This window comes from Stegostoma tigrinum, chromosome 8 (genome assembly GCF_030684315.1).
Source record: "Stegostoma tigrinum isolate sSteTig4 chromosome 8, sSteTig4.hap1, whole genome shotgun sequence".
Classification (NCBI taxonomy): domain Eukaryota; kingdom Metazoa; phylum Chordata; class Chondrichthyes; order Orectolobiformes; family Stegostomatidae; genus Stegostoma; species Stegostoma tigrinum.
In genome coordinates this window covers 88856828-88871798 of record NC_081361.1, presented here as the reverse complement: position 1 = coordinate 88871798, position 14971 = coordinate 88856828, and the positions used below count along the sequence as shown (strand labels likewise).

Here is a 14971-nt window from a genome sequence, read left to right as displayed (position 1 = left end):
CAGCAGAGGTGGTAGACGCAGACATGATAGTGTCTTTTAAGATGTATCTGGACAGATACATGAATGGGGAGGGAGCAAAGGGATACAGAACCTTAGAAAATAGATGACAGGTTTAGACAGAGGATCTCGATCTGCGCAGGCTTGGAGGGCCGAAGGGCCTGTTCCTGTGTTGTAATTTTCTTTGTTCATAGTCTCCAGGATATTCCTAGAGCTACTTATAATCCAGCTAAAAGTAGACTGATGGTCCAGCCAGATTTGGTAGTAGTAGTAGAAGAAATAATGGGAACTGCAGATGCTGGAGAATCCAAGATAACAAAGTGTGAAACTGGATGAACACAGCAGCCAAGCAGCATCTCAGGAGCACAAAAGCTGACGTTTCAGGCCTAGACACTTCATCAGAGAGGGGGATGGGGAGAAGGAACTGGAATAAGTAGGGAGAGGGGGGGAGGCGGACCGAGATGGGTAGAGGAGAAGGTAGGTGGAGAGGTAGGAAGGGGTAAGGTCAGTCCGGGGAGGATGGACAGGTCAAGGAGGCGGGATGAGGTTGGTAGGTGGGAAATGGAGGTGTGGCTTGAGGTGGGAGGAGGGGATAAGTGAGAGGAAGAACAGGTTAGGGAGGCGGGGACGAGCTGGGCTGGTTTTGGGATGCAGTGGGAACCAGCCCAGCTTGTCCCCTCCCCCCACTGCATCCCAAAACCAGTCCAGCCTGTCCCCGCCTCCCTAACCTGTTCTTCCTCTCACCCATCCGTTCCTCCCACCTCAAGCCGCCACCTCCATCTCCTACCTACTAACCTCATCCCACCTCCTTGAACAGTTCGCCTTCCCTGGACTGACCTATCCCCTCCCTACCTCCCCACCCATACACTCCTCTCCACCTATCTTCTTTACTCTCCATCTTCGGTCCGCCTCCCCCTCTCTCCCTATTTATTCCAGAACCCTCTCCTCATCCCACTCTCTGATGAAGGGTCTGGGCCCGAAACGTCAGCTTTTGTGCTCCTGAGATGCTGCTTGGCCTGCTGTGTTCATCCAGCTACACATTTTATTATCTTGGTAGTAGTAGTGGCTACTTTTGTACTAGCTTTGCTATAACTGGCAGAATTCAAACTTGGGAATTATACATCACATGCTGATGCAAAGTAAACACAATTATGAAAAATTTTACAGATGTCAGCTAGAAATGTTAGAGACTTTAAAGGATCAATACTAAAGGATATGGTATTTGAAAGAGTAGTATCAGAAGAACCAGACTGAGATGGAACTTGATGAGGAGACTGTGTAACTGTCATGATGTCTGCATCTTGTTCTGATCATGTAGTCAGGTTTGGTAACTTAGCAAGAGGAGTCACTATCACTTTTCTGTCATTCCGCAATCATGCTCCTTAAAAGGAAAATGACCTTGAAAAATTTCTGTCAAAATTTAACACAATAAGTTGAACCCAGGTATTTACCAACTTAATACTTACATTTATGAAAGCTGAAATATAAATTACAAAACCACACAGCACACCACAAATGATCTGCATTACATTTTGGTATCTATGGACATGAATGGAACAAGATTTGCTTCACTTCCCTTATCATTTATTTTCCGTTACCTGTTATCTCAAGGTTTGTGTTTTATTTAGAGTTCCACATGTTCCAGCATTTTTTTTTCAGATGACTTTTCTTTAAGTGATTTTTTTGTTTTGGAAAATAATTCAAACCAAGGAGAGCCCAGCCTAACCCTGCACTTGGTTGTTTGCCTGGATGTATACATTATAATCAAGGAATAGGCACCTTTGCCTTCTCTCAGCCTGAGCACGCAAAGTAATTTCAGTACCTCGCTATCATTCTTACTGAAGATAGCGAATTTGAAACAGGTGAAAGATTGGATACAGTGCTGAAACTGCTGGATTGGAGAAGTTGTGACTACCTGAGCAGATGAATGTGGAAGCCAACTAATAAATGTGTACTGGGCTTGGTACCTGATCATGAGGCATCAGGAGAGTAGCGGCACCTCATCCACTCACAGAGAAGTTATCCAAGATAAAGTGTGAAGCTGGATGAACACAGCAGGCCAAGCAGCATCTCAGCAGCACAAAAGCTGATGTTTCGGGCCTAGACCCTTCATCAGAGAGGGGGATGGGGTGAGGGTTCTGGAATAAATAGGGAGAGAGGGGGAGGCGGACCGAAGATGGAGAGAAAAGAAGATAGGTGGAGAGGAAGAGATTACAAGAGAATTGCAGTTGGAGAGTGATTCCCTGAGCCTCTTCCAGGGATGCCTAACCTGAAGACGTTACCCTCCTCCCTCCGGACCAACCTCAGGGAATCACTCTCCCACTGCAACTCTCTTGTAATCTCTTCCTCTCTATCTATCTTCTTTTCTCTTCATCTTCGGTCCGCCTCCCCCCCTCTCCCTATTTATTCCAGAACCCTCACCCCATCCCCCTCTCTGATGAAGGGTCTAGGCCCAAAACGTCAGCTTTTGTGCTCCTGAGATGCTGCTTGGCCTGCTGTGTTCATCCAGCTTCACACTTTATTATCTTGGATTCTCCAGCATCTGCAGTTCCCATTATCACAGAGAAGTTATCATCCATTAAGGGCAGAAAGTAATTTTTAAAAAACTGTTATTCCGAATGCAGTCTTTGTGAGAATACACTGCAGTTGAACTCCACATTTTTGGGTGATGCACTGGCTGGAACGTAAAATTGAGCGCAGTTGAATCCGTTGAAGATGAGGATACAGTTAACACTGCACGTGTTGGAAGCCAGAGTCAATAAACATGGAGCTGGACAAACACAGTAGGTCAGTTTTGGCCCAAGACATTGACTTGCCTGGTCCTCTGATGCTGTTTGACCTGCTATGTTTGTCCAGCTCCATGTTTATTGACTCTGGCTTTCAGCACGTGCAGTGTTAACTGTCTCCTCGTCTTCAACGGATTCAACTGTAATCAGTTTTACATTCCAGCCTGCGCATTACCCACCAATTCAGAAACAGACCATTTGTGACCTCCAGGCTGTTCGGGAATGCAGACAGTTTCTACTTTCAGCTGATGCCCACAAACAGCCATTAGAAATAACCAAGGTGACCGAGATCAAAGTGGTAATGGAGTGTGTGGCCATCGGATCTAGCTGGTGGTCTAGTCCTGTGGAGATAAGGAATGAATGGCTTTGTCTGAAAGGGTGAGTTCGACGTTCATACTGTGAAGGAGTGGATGAATGGTGGACTGGAAAGGGAGGTGTACTAAATTGTTAAGGACAAGAATGGGCTTGAAGTGTAAATCCACACATCCCCCAAATTCAGCATCCATAGTTATGTAGGCTGCACGTGTATAAGTCGCCTGAGATAATGGGGACTGCAGATGCTGGAGAATCTGAGATAACAAAGTGTGAAGGTGGATGAACACAGCAGGCCAAGCAGCATCTCAGGAGCACAAAAGCTGAAGTTTCGGGCCTAGACCCTTCATCAGAGAGGGGGATGGGGAGAGGGTTCTGAAATGAATAGGGAGAGAGGGGGAGGCGGACCAAAGATGGATAGAGGAGAAGATAGGTGGAGAGGAGAGTATAGGTGGGGACGTAGGGAGGGGATAGGTCAGTGCGGGGAGGATGGACAGGCCAAGGAGGTGGGATGAGGTTAGTAGGTGGGAAATGGAGGTGCGGCTTGAGGTGGGAGGAAGGAATAAATGAGAGGAGGAACAGGTTAGGGAGGCAGGGAGGAGCTGGGCTGGTTTTGGGATGCGGTGGGGGAAGGGGAGATTTTGAAGCTTGTGAAGTCCACATTGATACCATTGGGCTGCAGGGTTCCCAAGCTGAATATGAGTTGCTGTTCCTGCAACCTTCGGGTGGCATTATTATGGCACTGCAGGAGGCCCATGATGGACATGTCGTCTAAAGAATGGGAGGGGAAGTTGAAATGGCTCGCGACTGGGAGGTGCAGTTGTTTATTGCGACCAAGCGGAGGTGTTCTACAAAGCGGTCCCCAAGCCTCCGCTTGGTTTCCCCAATGTAGAAGAAGCCACAACGGGTACAGTGGATGCAGTATACCACATTGGCAGATGTGCAGGTGAACATCTGCTTGATATGCAAAGTCATCTTGGGGCCTGGGAATCTGCCTCTTCCTCTGCACCTTCATCAGACTCCTTGAAAGTGGGAGCTGAAAGGACAGCTGGCCATGTGACACATCATAGGATCAGGAAAAAGTCTAGAAGGGGGTGGGGTAGTTCCTCAACTCACTGGAAATCTCACATTTTCACCCCTTGTGCTTGCAGGGCTTCAATGCCAAGGAGAGATCCAAGACTGGACTAGAGTACCAGAGATGTGTCCATTACAGAGGCAGAGCTGGAAGCCCTAGTGCTGACAATGGAGCAGTTTTGCTGGTCCATACCTGAAGCTGAGTTAGGAATAGCGAGTGTGAAGAATAAGATGAATTGTTCCTGGTTATTCATTATCTGGCTATTGTGGGAGCATTCTGCAGTTGTTTTCATGTTGCATTTGCAAGATCAATTGCTGCAGTCATGACTGTGTTCCGCTGCTACATGGAGAACTACAATCCAGATGCTTGTGAAGGCTTTGAGTGAGGGTTTTTGTGGAGCACTGGTAGTATCTCTACCTCTGATCCAGAAGGCCTGTATTCACATCTCACCAGCTCCAAAGGTGTGTCATAACACGTCTGAACAGGTTGATTAAAAGTATCTATACTCACCTCAGTGGGAAGTCAAATGTAAGACATCCTGGATCACAATCTGGTGACTACCACACAGTTATGCTATGGGAGGGGAGGGAAGTTGTGACAGATCAGGTCACTGGCAGGCAAGGGACTGTTAGGCAGCAGACCCCTGAAGTACCTCTGACATTTTTGGGATGTTAGCATCACTGCTAAAGCCATTGAAGCTAAATGGCTTTACTAGGCCATTTCAGAGGCTAATTAAAAATCAACCATATTGTAATGGGTTTAGGTTCACATATCGCCCAGACCAGGGATGGAAGATTTCCTTCCTCAAGGGCATTACTGAATCAGGTCATTTATTCCAAACAATCAGTGATAGCTTTGTGTCACCATTACTGATACTAGTCTACAATTCCACATTATTGAATTTAAATTCCATCAGTTGCCATAGAGAGATTTGAACCCATATGTCAGGAGAATTAACCTTGGACACTAGGTTACTATTCCAGTGATAGTACCACTACCACCAACTTCCCCCAAAGGCCTGTGATAAAGGTCACACTCAACCAGTTGGAATTGCAGCAAAATAGGGAGAATGAGGACTGCCTGAAGCTTTAAGCAGGCAGTAGAGAAGTCCTCCCATGGTATGATCTCTCAGGTAGGAGACGTATCATCTCTTCTATGGATAGGATAGCAATCACTGTGGAAAGTTTGGCCTCAGAGACCACATGGCAAAATGCTGCAAATTATCACTGATGTCACAAGCTCACTGCAGCAGCGGGCCAACAAAAGGTTGTCAGTGCCCTTGGATATCCCTCCAGGTGTACTTCAGTCAACGGAAAATATGGTAGTTCTTAGTCGCACCAAGAGATCTGGGAATGCAGCCTGACACAATTGAAGATTCCTCTAAAGGCACTTTGTGTGTTGTCAATAGCTCCCTAGTGATCTAATCTAATAATCAAAAGCCCTTGAACAGAGAAACAATAGTCTGTTTTATACCACACTTGTAAATTTTGTGAATGCATCTTGCTGCAGCATGCAGAAGTGTTTCAGCAAGTTAACGTTCACACTGCAAGATAGTACTGGTGTTTATGTTATTTCAAGAAAAGTTGTTTGTGTCACGTTGAAATATTGTTGTGTTTTATTCAGGAAGTGTTTTTTTCATGTGGCCCTTGTGATGGTTCCTCGTCAGAAATGTATGATTGTTATTAGCTTGTGTTTGAGGGACAGTGGCTGCATTCTTGCAGATTTGAGATTTGGATTTTTGTGCGATAACTAAGAGTAGTATTGTGAGCTCCTAGATGTGACAATATGCAAAAGATAAAGTCATCAGTAGTTCTACTGTCTCTTCAGATAGACAATTAGTGGTAGTTTAACTTGAAGGTCACCACACCCCAGATGAGGGGAGAAGTTGGAAACATAGAGCTTCATGGTAACCTCAGTTGGGTGGGAATTGAACCCAAGTAATTAGCATTACACTGCATTGCAAACTGGCCAATTGAGCTAACCAAACAATATGTACCATGTGTAGAAAACAAGTAAGGCTGTTAATTTTATATTGCTCAGTGGTGATCAGGTACTTGGAAACAAATCAGTACAATGTGGTCCCATACCTCCTGTACATTAAATTCCAGGCACAATAATCAACAGCTGCTTGCTAATGCAGATCTACTTCCCCATACTCCTCATCAAATGCAGCATCTGCCTCCTCTCTTTCCTCAGTGCTAATGTTGTCACGTCCTTTGTGCATAGGAATAATCATCTGCCTTAACTGAGTTATACTGGAGGGCAATCCTAGTATAATGAGGCAGTGGAAACACACAGTCAGCAGACCGATGGTTTGTTTTATAATGTTCCTTCTTGTGATGTCACTGACGTTGAATCTTTCTTCTACCTCACAGCTAATCTTTCTGATGGGCGTCATCAGTTATGTATGAAGAGGGTAACACTTGTCACCTTGGATCCAACCCACGTCTTGTGGCCATGGCAAACCAAACAAAGAAAAATCCACAATTTCACATTAGACAGTAACCTGTACAAAGATTTTGCAATATTCGGCCTTGAATATTTTCAATATTTGAAATAAGATACAAATAGTTTTAAAATTTTTGGAATATTATTGATAATATGCAGTAATTAATCCTCTTTAATGCTTGTTCTTATAGCTTCTAAAGTGTTATTAATTCTGGGTGTGAGTTTGCTCGCTGAGCTGGAAGGTTCGTTTTCAGACGTTTCGTCACCATTCTAGGTAACATCATCAGTGAGCCTCCGGTGAAGTGTTGGTGTTGTGTTTCGCTTTCTATTTATGTGTTTAGAAAGCGGGACATAACACCAGCGCTTCGTCGGAGGCTCACTGATGATGTTACCTAGAATGGTGACAAAACGTCTGAAAACTAACCTTCCAGCTCAGCGAGCAAACTCACATCCAGAACCTCAACTTGAGCTACAAATCTTCTCAAAACTTGCTAGTGTTATTAATTATTAAGTTCTGGTTCTTTTTAGATATCAATATGCATTATGAAATTTCTGTTTTGTATTCAGGCAATTTCCAGAGTTTGTAGGAGATTCAGCTCATAAAAATATTGCATGTATCATATGAAACAACAGACAAATTTGTTTTGACTACTACAATGTCCACATTGTGTTGGGACCATTTCTGCATTGTAATAGCTATAAAACCATATAGCAATAAAACCTTTCTTGCAAAACAAACTTCGGGAGCTGGCTGTATAAACAGATCGAAAGCTCTGCAGAACATAGCAAGTTTGTGAAACGGTTTTAGTTTGTGTTTAACTTGGTGTTTCTTTATTGTCTGTGACTTATTAGTAATGTCCATCTGTTGTGGTACTGGTCCACAGAAGCTAAGAAAGTTCCGTACTTGATTTCTGCTTGCACATAAGTGTCACGATATAGTGTTCTTCTAATTTCATGGTCTGTTGATGTATGTAATTTACATTAAGTTCAGTTTTTGTTCACTATCCCATGGAATCAGTGGTAAACCTTTTGCTTGTAGTAGATTGTGTGTTCAAGACCCCATCATCAATCTTGAGTACAAAAATTTAGGCTGTCACTCCAGTGTATTGGTAAAGGCTGTGCTGTCTGGAATACAGTTTTTTCAGATGAGATATTAAAGTGGGAAGATGTCTTCCTTCTGAATTGGATGTGAAGGATTCTTATCAGCACTATTTGAAAAACAGGGTGTCTCAGCCATCCAAGTCGTTAATAGTTATCCCTTTCTTTATTCATTCACATGGATAAGGGTGTCGCTGACCAGGTAGCATTTATTGCCCATCCCCCGGCAGGAAGTTCAGAGTCAACACTGCAGTGGGTCTGGAGTCACATGTAGGTCAGACCAGGTAAGAATGGCAGTTTCCTTCCCTAAAAGACATTAGTGAACCAGATGGGTTCCAATAATCAACAACAGATTTAACGGTCATCATTAGATTGTTAATTCCAGATATTTATTGAATTCAAATTCCACCACCTGCCATTGTGGGATTTGAACCTGGATCCCAACACATTTTCTGGGTCTCTGGATTAACAGTCCAGCAATAATACCAGTAGGCCATGGCCTCTGCAGAAGCAACAAAAGTGAATATAATGGATTATCTGTTGTTATTATATTGCAGTTCATGAATCCTTGATGTTTGTAAACTGACTGTTGTATATTCTACGTTACAAAAATGACTACACTCCCAGACTACTTAATTGGCTGTGAAATGCTGAATTACTAAAGGCCACAATGTAACTGCAAGTTTTCCATTCTTCTTTCTTTGGCAACATCTGGCCAGGAGTATTGGGTTGCTAGTAAAATATCCCCTGAATTTCCTCCACCTAGTTACAGAGTGCCAAGCAGAGCAAACAGTTTTAAACCTGTCAACAAAAGACTATCCAGCTAACTAGGAGCTAGGAAAATTTGAGGTAACTGAGGTAATACATTCCTTGCAAATTAACATGCTTTTTTATGAAGTATGTATCAGTTATTTGAAAAAAAACTTTTATTGCAAACTAATGTCTTGTTATCTAGTGCCAATGTAAGCACTGTGGTGTCCACAAAATTAAGTTATTCTTATATGATATGGCTTTAGGTTTAATGACAGATTGATAATTATTGAGGATATTAATGAATATTTCTAATTCTGCTTCTGTGTGAGTCCAAATACCCAAAATATCAACACAAATACACAGAGTACTGTTCCTGGATGATAACATCTCACCAAATGAACAAGTTAGTGAGTGTGAAAATGTAGCCCCTGAAAAAAGCAAAAAGTTGCTCTCAAGAAATCTCAAGAAGAGTTTACAAAAGATGATGTTTGACTCAGAGGGGCAGTAGATGGGCTAGGAAAAGCTAGGAGAGTGGCAGCCTTTTGCCCAGAATGCCGTAGCCAGGGGGGTCATCTGTTATGAGTTGCTTCTGCTGGCTCTGGAAATAAGAACATATCACCTATATCTTTGTGTATTGCTTTTATTCAAACAAATTAACTAGGGGCAGGAGGAGCAGACCAGTCAGCCACTCAAGTCTGCTCAGCTATTCAGTAAAATCACGGCCGACTACTCCATATTCCTGCCTACCCTCAATAACTTTTCACTTTTTTGTTTATCAAGAATATATGTACTTTTTAGAAGTATTCAAAGACTCTCCTTACACCACGGTTTCAGGAAGAATGTTCCAAAAATCCACAATTGTTTGAAGGAAAAAAAAATCTCCTTGTCTCTTTTTAAAATCAGCAACCCTTAGTTTTAGACATAACAAAGTGTAGAGCTAGATGAACATAGCAGGCCAAGCAGCATCTTAGGACCACAAAAGCTGATGTTTCGGGCCTAGACTCTTCTGATGAAGGGTCCAGGCCCGAAACTAGGTCCTCTTTCCTTTTGTGTTCAGTTCCCTTCACGATCATCAGAAACATTCTATTAACTTTCCTAATTACTCACTGGTATATTAAACACTTGCAATTCATGCACTAGGACACCCAGATCCCTCTACATTTGAGTTTTGTAATCTCTCACTATTTAGATAAAATGCTTTTTTAATTCTTCCCGCCAACATGGATAATTCCACATTTTTCCAAGTTGTATTCCTATTTTCTAGATGTTTATCCATTCAATATTCTCTTCACAACTTACTTCCATTCCAGTTTTTTTGTGTCATTATGAAACTTGATAACCACATCTTTAGTCTTTACATCACTCATAATTTGTAGAAGGTGAGAGCCCAGCATTGATCACAGTGCCATGTCACTTGTTAAATCTTTTGTTAAATCTTTGCAATTAGAAAATCATCCACATATGCTTTGATCTCCTGTTTACTGCCAGCCAGGCGATCTTCTATCCCTGTCAGTGCATATATTTCCACAGATATATTTTGACACGGTTCCATGTCAAATGCTTCCCGGAAATTCAAGTTGCATCCACTGCTTCCGTTTATCCATAACAAGTTACTCCCCAAAGAACTCCAATACATTGGTTAAACATATTCTCCCTTTAACATAACCATGATGAATTTGTCTGAATACCATGAGCTTTTCAAGTGTGGAACAACAGAAGTAATCTTTCCATTCCCACAAAGGATGTAGTTGACATTTTTCTTTTCAATGGTTCTTCATGAAAGCTGCATCAGCCTGCACTTTTGTTCAAACGTCTTGCATACTTCTAGACCATCAGCTTCCCAGTTCATCATGAGTTGGCATTGTTTGTCCTACCCAAGTGCATTACCTCACACTTACCTGGATTGAATTCCATTTACCACTGGTCAGGCCATTTGAGCAGCCATCTATATTCTCCTGCAATCTAAAGCTATCCTTACGATGAACCACCCTACCAATCTTTGTATCAACCGCAAACTTACTGATCAACCCCCACTACATTCAAGCCTAAGTTATTTTTATACCACAAATACAGAGGGCCCAACTCTGATCACTGAGGAATCCCATAGGCTTCCAGTTCCAAAACACTTTTCAACCCAGAGCTCTGTGCTTCTTGCCTCTCAGGTAAATCCAATTTGACAAATTTCCCTGGATCCCATGAGCTCTTTGCTATTAGTCTCCCATGCAGAACCATGTCAAAAGCCTTGCTGAACTCCAAGTAGACTACGGCAAATGCACTGTCCTCATCTACACAGAGACAGTAGGAACTGCTGACGCTGCAGTCTGAGATAACAAGGTGTGGAGCTGGACGAACACAGCAGGCCAGGCAGCATCAGAGGAGCAGGAAAGCTGACGTTTTGAGTCTGGACCCTTCTTCAGACAATCATTTTCTGAACAGTGGTTCCAAACCTCCACTATTCTTTGCATGTCGAGCATCTGTCCTGAATGATCTGGTCCTAATTCTTAAACTCTGCTCTGGTCCTAGACCTTAACTAGTGGAAATAGGTTATCTTTATCTACATTACTGCTTGACCTTCTAAATTTTAGAGAATACAGGTTGAATACATGTAATCACTCTTCATAAACATGCATTGAACTCCCTCCAGGGCCAAAATGTCTCTCCTAAGATATAAAGCCCAAATCTGCTTGCAGTACCCTAAGTGGGGTCTAATTCTGTCTATACTAATCTCTCCCAGAATATAACAGTCTTTCTTCTCCCTGATTTCTATACACATATCGCCCCTCTTACTAGTGAACACTGACACAAGTATTTGTTGGTTGCACCATTTGTTTCTATTGGAATATGCTGACTCTGAACTCTTCCTATTTCCTTCTTGAAAGCATCCCACTGCTCTGACGCAGGTTTACCCAGAAGTATCAGCTGTCAGTCCAGTCTGGCCAAATCAGACCAGGTGTTATTAAAATTGGTCTTGCCCCAGTTCAAATGTTTGATTTCAGGGCCACACTTGCCCTTTTCTATAACAATCTTGAATTTAACGTAGTAATGATTGATGTCCGCAAAATGCTCCCCCACTGTAAAAATAGGACCCCATCCCATCTTCTGTGGTGGCTTCTACATACTGGCTTAAAAGCTCTCCTGGATGCAAGTTAAGAATTCCACTCCCTCTAAACTTTTCACACAATGATTACACCAGTTAATATTGGGAACATTGAAATCCCCTACCATTATCCTATCTGTATACTTCTCTGAAGTATACCTTCAAATCTGTTTCCAATTTCTCTTGAACTGTTCGGGTTCTCATTGTCTACTCCTATCAATGTGATTGCTCTTTTTAGGTTTTTAAAGTTCTACCCATGTGGCTTGATTGGAAGTCTTCTTCCTTATTGTCTCCTTATTGCTGAAATTGTTTCCTTGATCAATGCCATGACACCCAATCCTCTTTTACCATCTTTCTGTCACACCTGAATACTCTATACCCTGGAATATTCAGCTGCCAACAATCCGGCCTTGTCTCAACAATGTCTCAGTGACAACAATGCCTCATACCCTCATGTTTTAATTTGAACCTTCAACTCATCTGCATTGTTTCCATATTCTTAGCATTAAAATATCATCCAACTTTACCAAACTCCCTCGTACCTTAACTGGTCTATAATTATTGTTTTTGCCTTCTGAATCCTTTGCTGACTCTAATTTTGGCGTTCCCTTGCTAAGTCTCTCTTTGGTCCCATTCAGTTCACGTGCAAACTGTCTCGTATACGTCCCACCCTTGACTCAAACAGTCTGTGCTCCTGAGATAATAAAATGTGAGGCTGGATGAACACAGCAGGCCCAGCAGCATCTCAGGAGATGCTGCTGGGCCTGCTGTGTTCATTCAGCTCCATACTTTGTAGTCTCAGAAATCAACGGCTTCCCTTGGGCACTGACCTCCTACTTCTTTACTCACTAGCATCTTTACTTTCCTTCTCCCCACAGATGCTGCCTAGCCTGCTGAGTTTCTCGAAAACTTTGTCTCAGATTTCTAGTATCAGAAATTATTTGTTTATATGTTAAATTAGAAATGTTAATTGGCCAAACGGTTGAATCCCGCGGAAGAAGGAAAAAGGGTGCGAAGCTTAGCATTAGGCCCAGCTGCGGCTAGGAGGACCGGTTAGTGTGAGGCACTGACGTTGGGGGGGGGGGGAAGGCTTAGCGTGAGGCACCGCGGCGGCGGGAAGGACCGCCTAATGTGAGACACTGCGGCGCCGGCGGCGACATTATTAACGTTGGGGGAAGGCTTAGCGTGCGGCACCGCGGTGGCGAGAAGGACCGGCCGGGATGGATATGGACGGTTTGAGAGGATCGAGCCGGAGTTGGGGCGTCAGCGACACGGATGGCCTGAGAGGATCGAGCCGGGGATGGGGCACCACTGAGTCAGAGAATCTGAGAGGTAGGAATCGGCAAGTGGGCGTGAGAACACGGCAAGCGCTACTTTGTTGTGGACTGGGGATGGAGTTCGGCCTGACAAAACCTCATCGACATCCCCGGTGAAGAAGGGTCTCGGCGTCAATAGCCGAAGGAGCTGGTGTGCCCTATTCTTCCTTTCCCTCCCTCTGTGTACGTCGGGGTGTGGCCGGTTGTACAGGCCGGCGCCGAGTTTAAAATGGCGGCGATGTGGGGAGAGAGGGACGCTCGGGGTGACCGGGCAGCGAGACCGCCCATCAGTCCATGAGCGCTTCAGTATTACGGGGCCTACCGCATTCCCTCCCCCAGAGTTGTTGGCAGCCATTTTACACTCAGCTGTTGGCGGATCCCGCGCTGCTGATGCTCAAAAAAGACAATCCTCGAATGAAGGGGACACTCTAGACCCAGGTGCCCAGAATTACATTACACGCCTGAACGTTTTAATCATCCGTACTTTATGCATTTCTGTATATTATGGGTTTTCTCAAGTTCTGAGATTTACTACTATTCCGAGTCTCTCTCAAAGAGAATACAGCTCTTTGTCTCACGGGCTTTCTTATAAATAGCAAACAATTAACGTGTTTTTTTAATTAACGCGTGTTAATTATTTTGTTTTTCAATTTCTTTTTGTTGAGTCATAAAGTACGAAATGTAACAGATTAAAATTTCATACACCGTTCCTGTTGCACGTAGCACAGTTACTGTGATCATTCAGATCCTCTCTTTGATCGTAAAGATGTAATGTCTTAAAGTAATCAACAACCATGTCAAGTGTTTGGAATAGTTACACAATTTTGTCGTCTGGCATGCAATTTTAAAAATGCTGAAATGTAGTAGTTCTGAATGTTGTACAGGATTGTATTAAATTTTCTAGGATGTAGTTCATTTAAAAAAAGTTGCCTGATTACAGAAACAAACCTATAAAATAACCACATCTTAAAAGCCAGTCGCCTCCAATCAGATCCACGTGCAAGACTTTTTTTTTAGTCTGGGCCCATTTGATTTCTTTTACTTGGAGGGTGCAGGACATAAAAATGAAGAGCAGACAAAGTGGTAAATTTCTGAAGTTATTGAGTTCAATATTGATCCAGAAATAGTAGAAACTGCAGATGCTGGAGAATCTGAAGAAGGGTACTGACCTGAAACATCAAACTTTCCTGCTTCTCTAATGCTGCTTGGCCTGCTGTGTTCATCCAGCTTCACACTGTGTTATCTGAGACAATATTGACATCATTAGGATATAAAGTGCCAAAGCAGAAAACGAGGTATGGTTCCTCGAGTTTGTGCTGTTCTTCATTGGAGCAGGCCCAGGACAGAAATGTCAGTGTGACTGTTTGCTCAGTGACATCCTGATCCACACTTCTGTTATTCCCAAAGATTCCTCACTCTGTCATGTTGCTTTCCTATGCAATCATAGAAGGTGTAACTCTTCCAGTGTTTGACATGTATCTTTGGTATAGTCTGCTGTGTTCACCACTCGTGATGCTGTCTGCTTTAGTTTGGCAATTCCAAACACAGACTCGGTGATGGCTTTGCCAAACAGCTCCACTCTGTAGAAATTACCCTGATACCCCAGTTGTCTGCCATTTCAGAAAGCCATCTTGCTATCACTTCTGTCCTGCAGCTGCTACAATGTTGAATTGAAGCACACTGCAAGCTTGTTCATCCAGGTTCACACTGTTATTTCTTGACTGTTAGCACCTCATTTTCTAATTAAGTACTTTACTGCCTTCATCTCCACATTACTGTTACTGAATCCAGTAACTTCATAAACTGGCAACATACATCTGTTCTCCACTTTTTTTTCACTAGTACCCATGTTTGTGTCTTGTTTACTTTGCACCCAGAGCGGACCAATTTTCCCCCTTTCACAGAAAACAAACAACTGTATGTGTTGGAGTTCTGAAACAAGGAAAAACTGGAGCAAATTGCTGGAGAAACTCAGCAGGTTTGGCAGTACCCGTGGACAGAAGAGTTAACAATTCACATGATCTGAACAAGGGTTGCTGACCTCTAAATGTAAATGCTATTTTCTGTCCACAGATCCTGCCAGACCTGC

General features: G+C 43.2%; 2 protein-coding genes across 2 annotated transcripts in view; both read left to right on the top strand.

The window, feature by feature from the left end:
• Window positions 1-6654, top strand: part of LOC125456253 (volume-regulated anion channel subunit LRRC8C) — a 254835-nt gene extending 248181 nt beyond the window's left edge. The window contains exon 6 of the mRNA XM_059648098.1: window positions 6546-6654. The gene's annotated coding sequence lies outside the window, so the exon portion shown is untranslated. The remainder of the gene's footprint in view (window positions 1-6545) is intronic.
• Window positions 6655-12656: 6002 nt separating this feature from the next.
• znf326 (zinc finger protein 326) overlaps window positions 12657-14971 on the top strand; it is a 28932-nt gene continuing 26617 nt past the window's right edge. Inside the window, exon 1 of the mRNA XM_048539128.2 lies at window positions 12657-12898. Within this exon, the coding sequence (XP_048395085.1) occupies window positions 12787-12898 (112 nt within the window). The 5' untranslated portion in view covers window positions 12657-12786. The remainder of the gene's footprint in view (window positions 12899-14971) is intronic.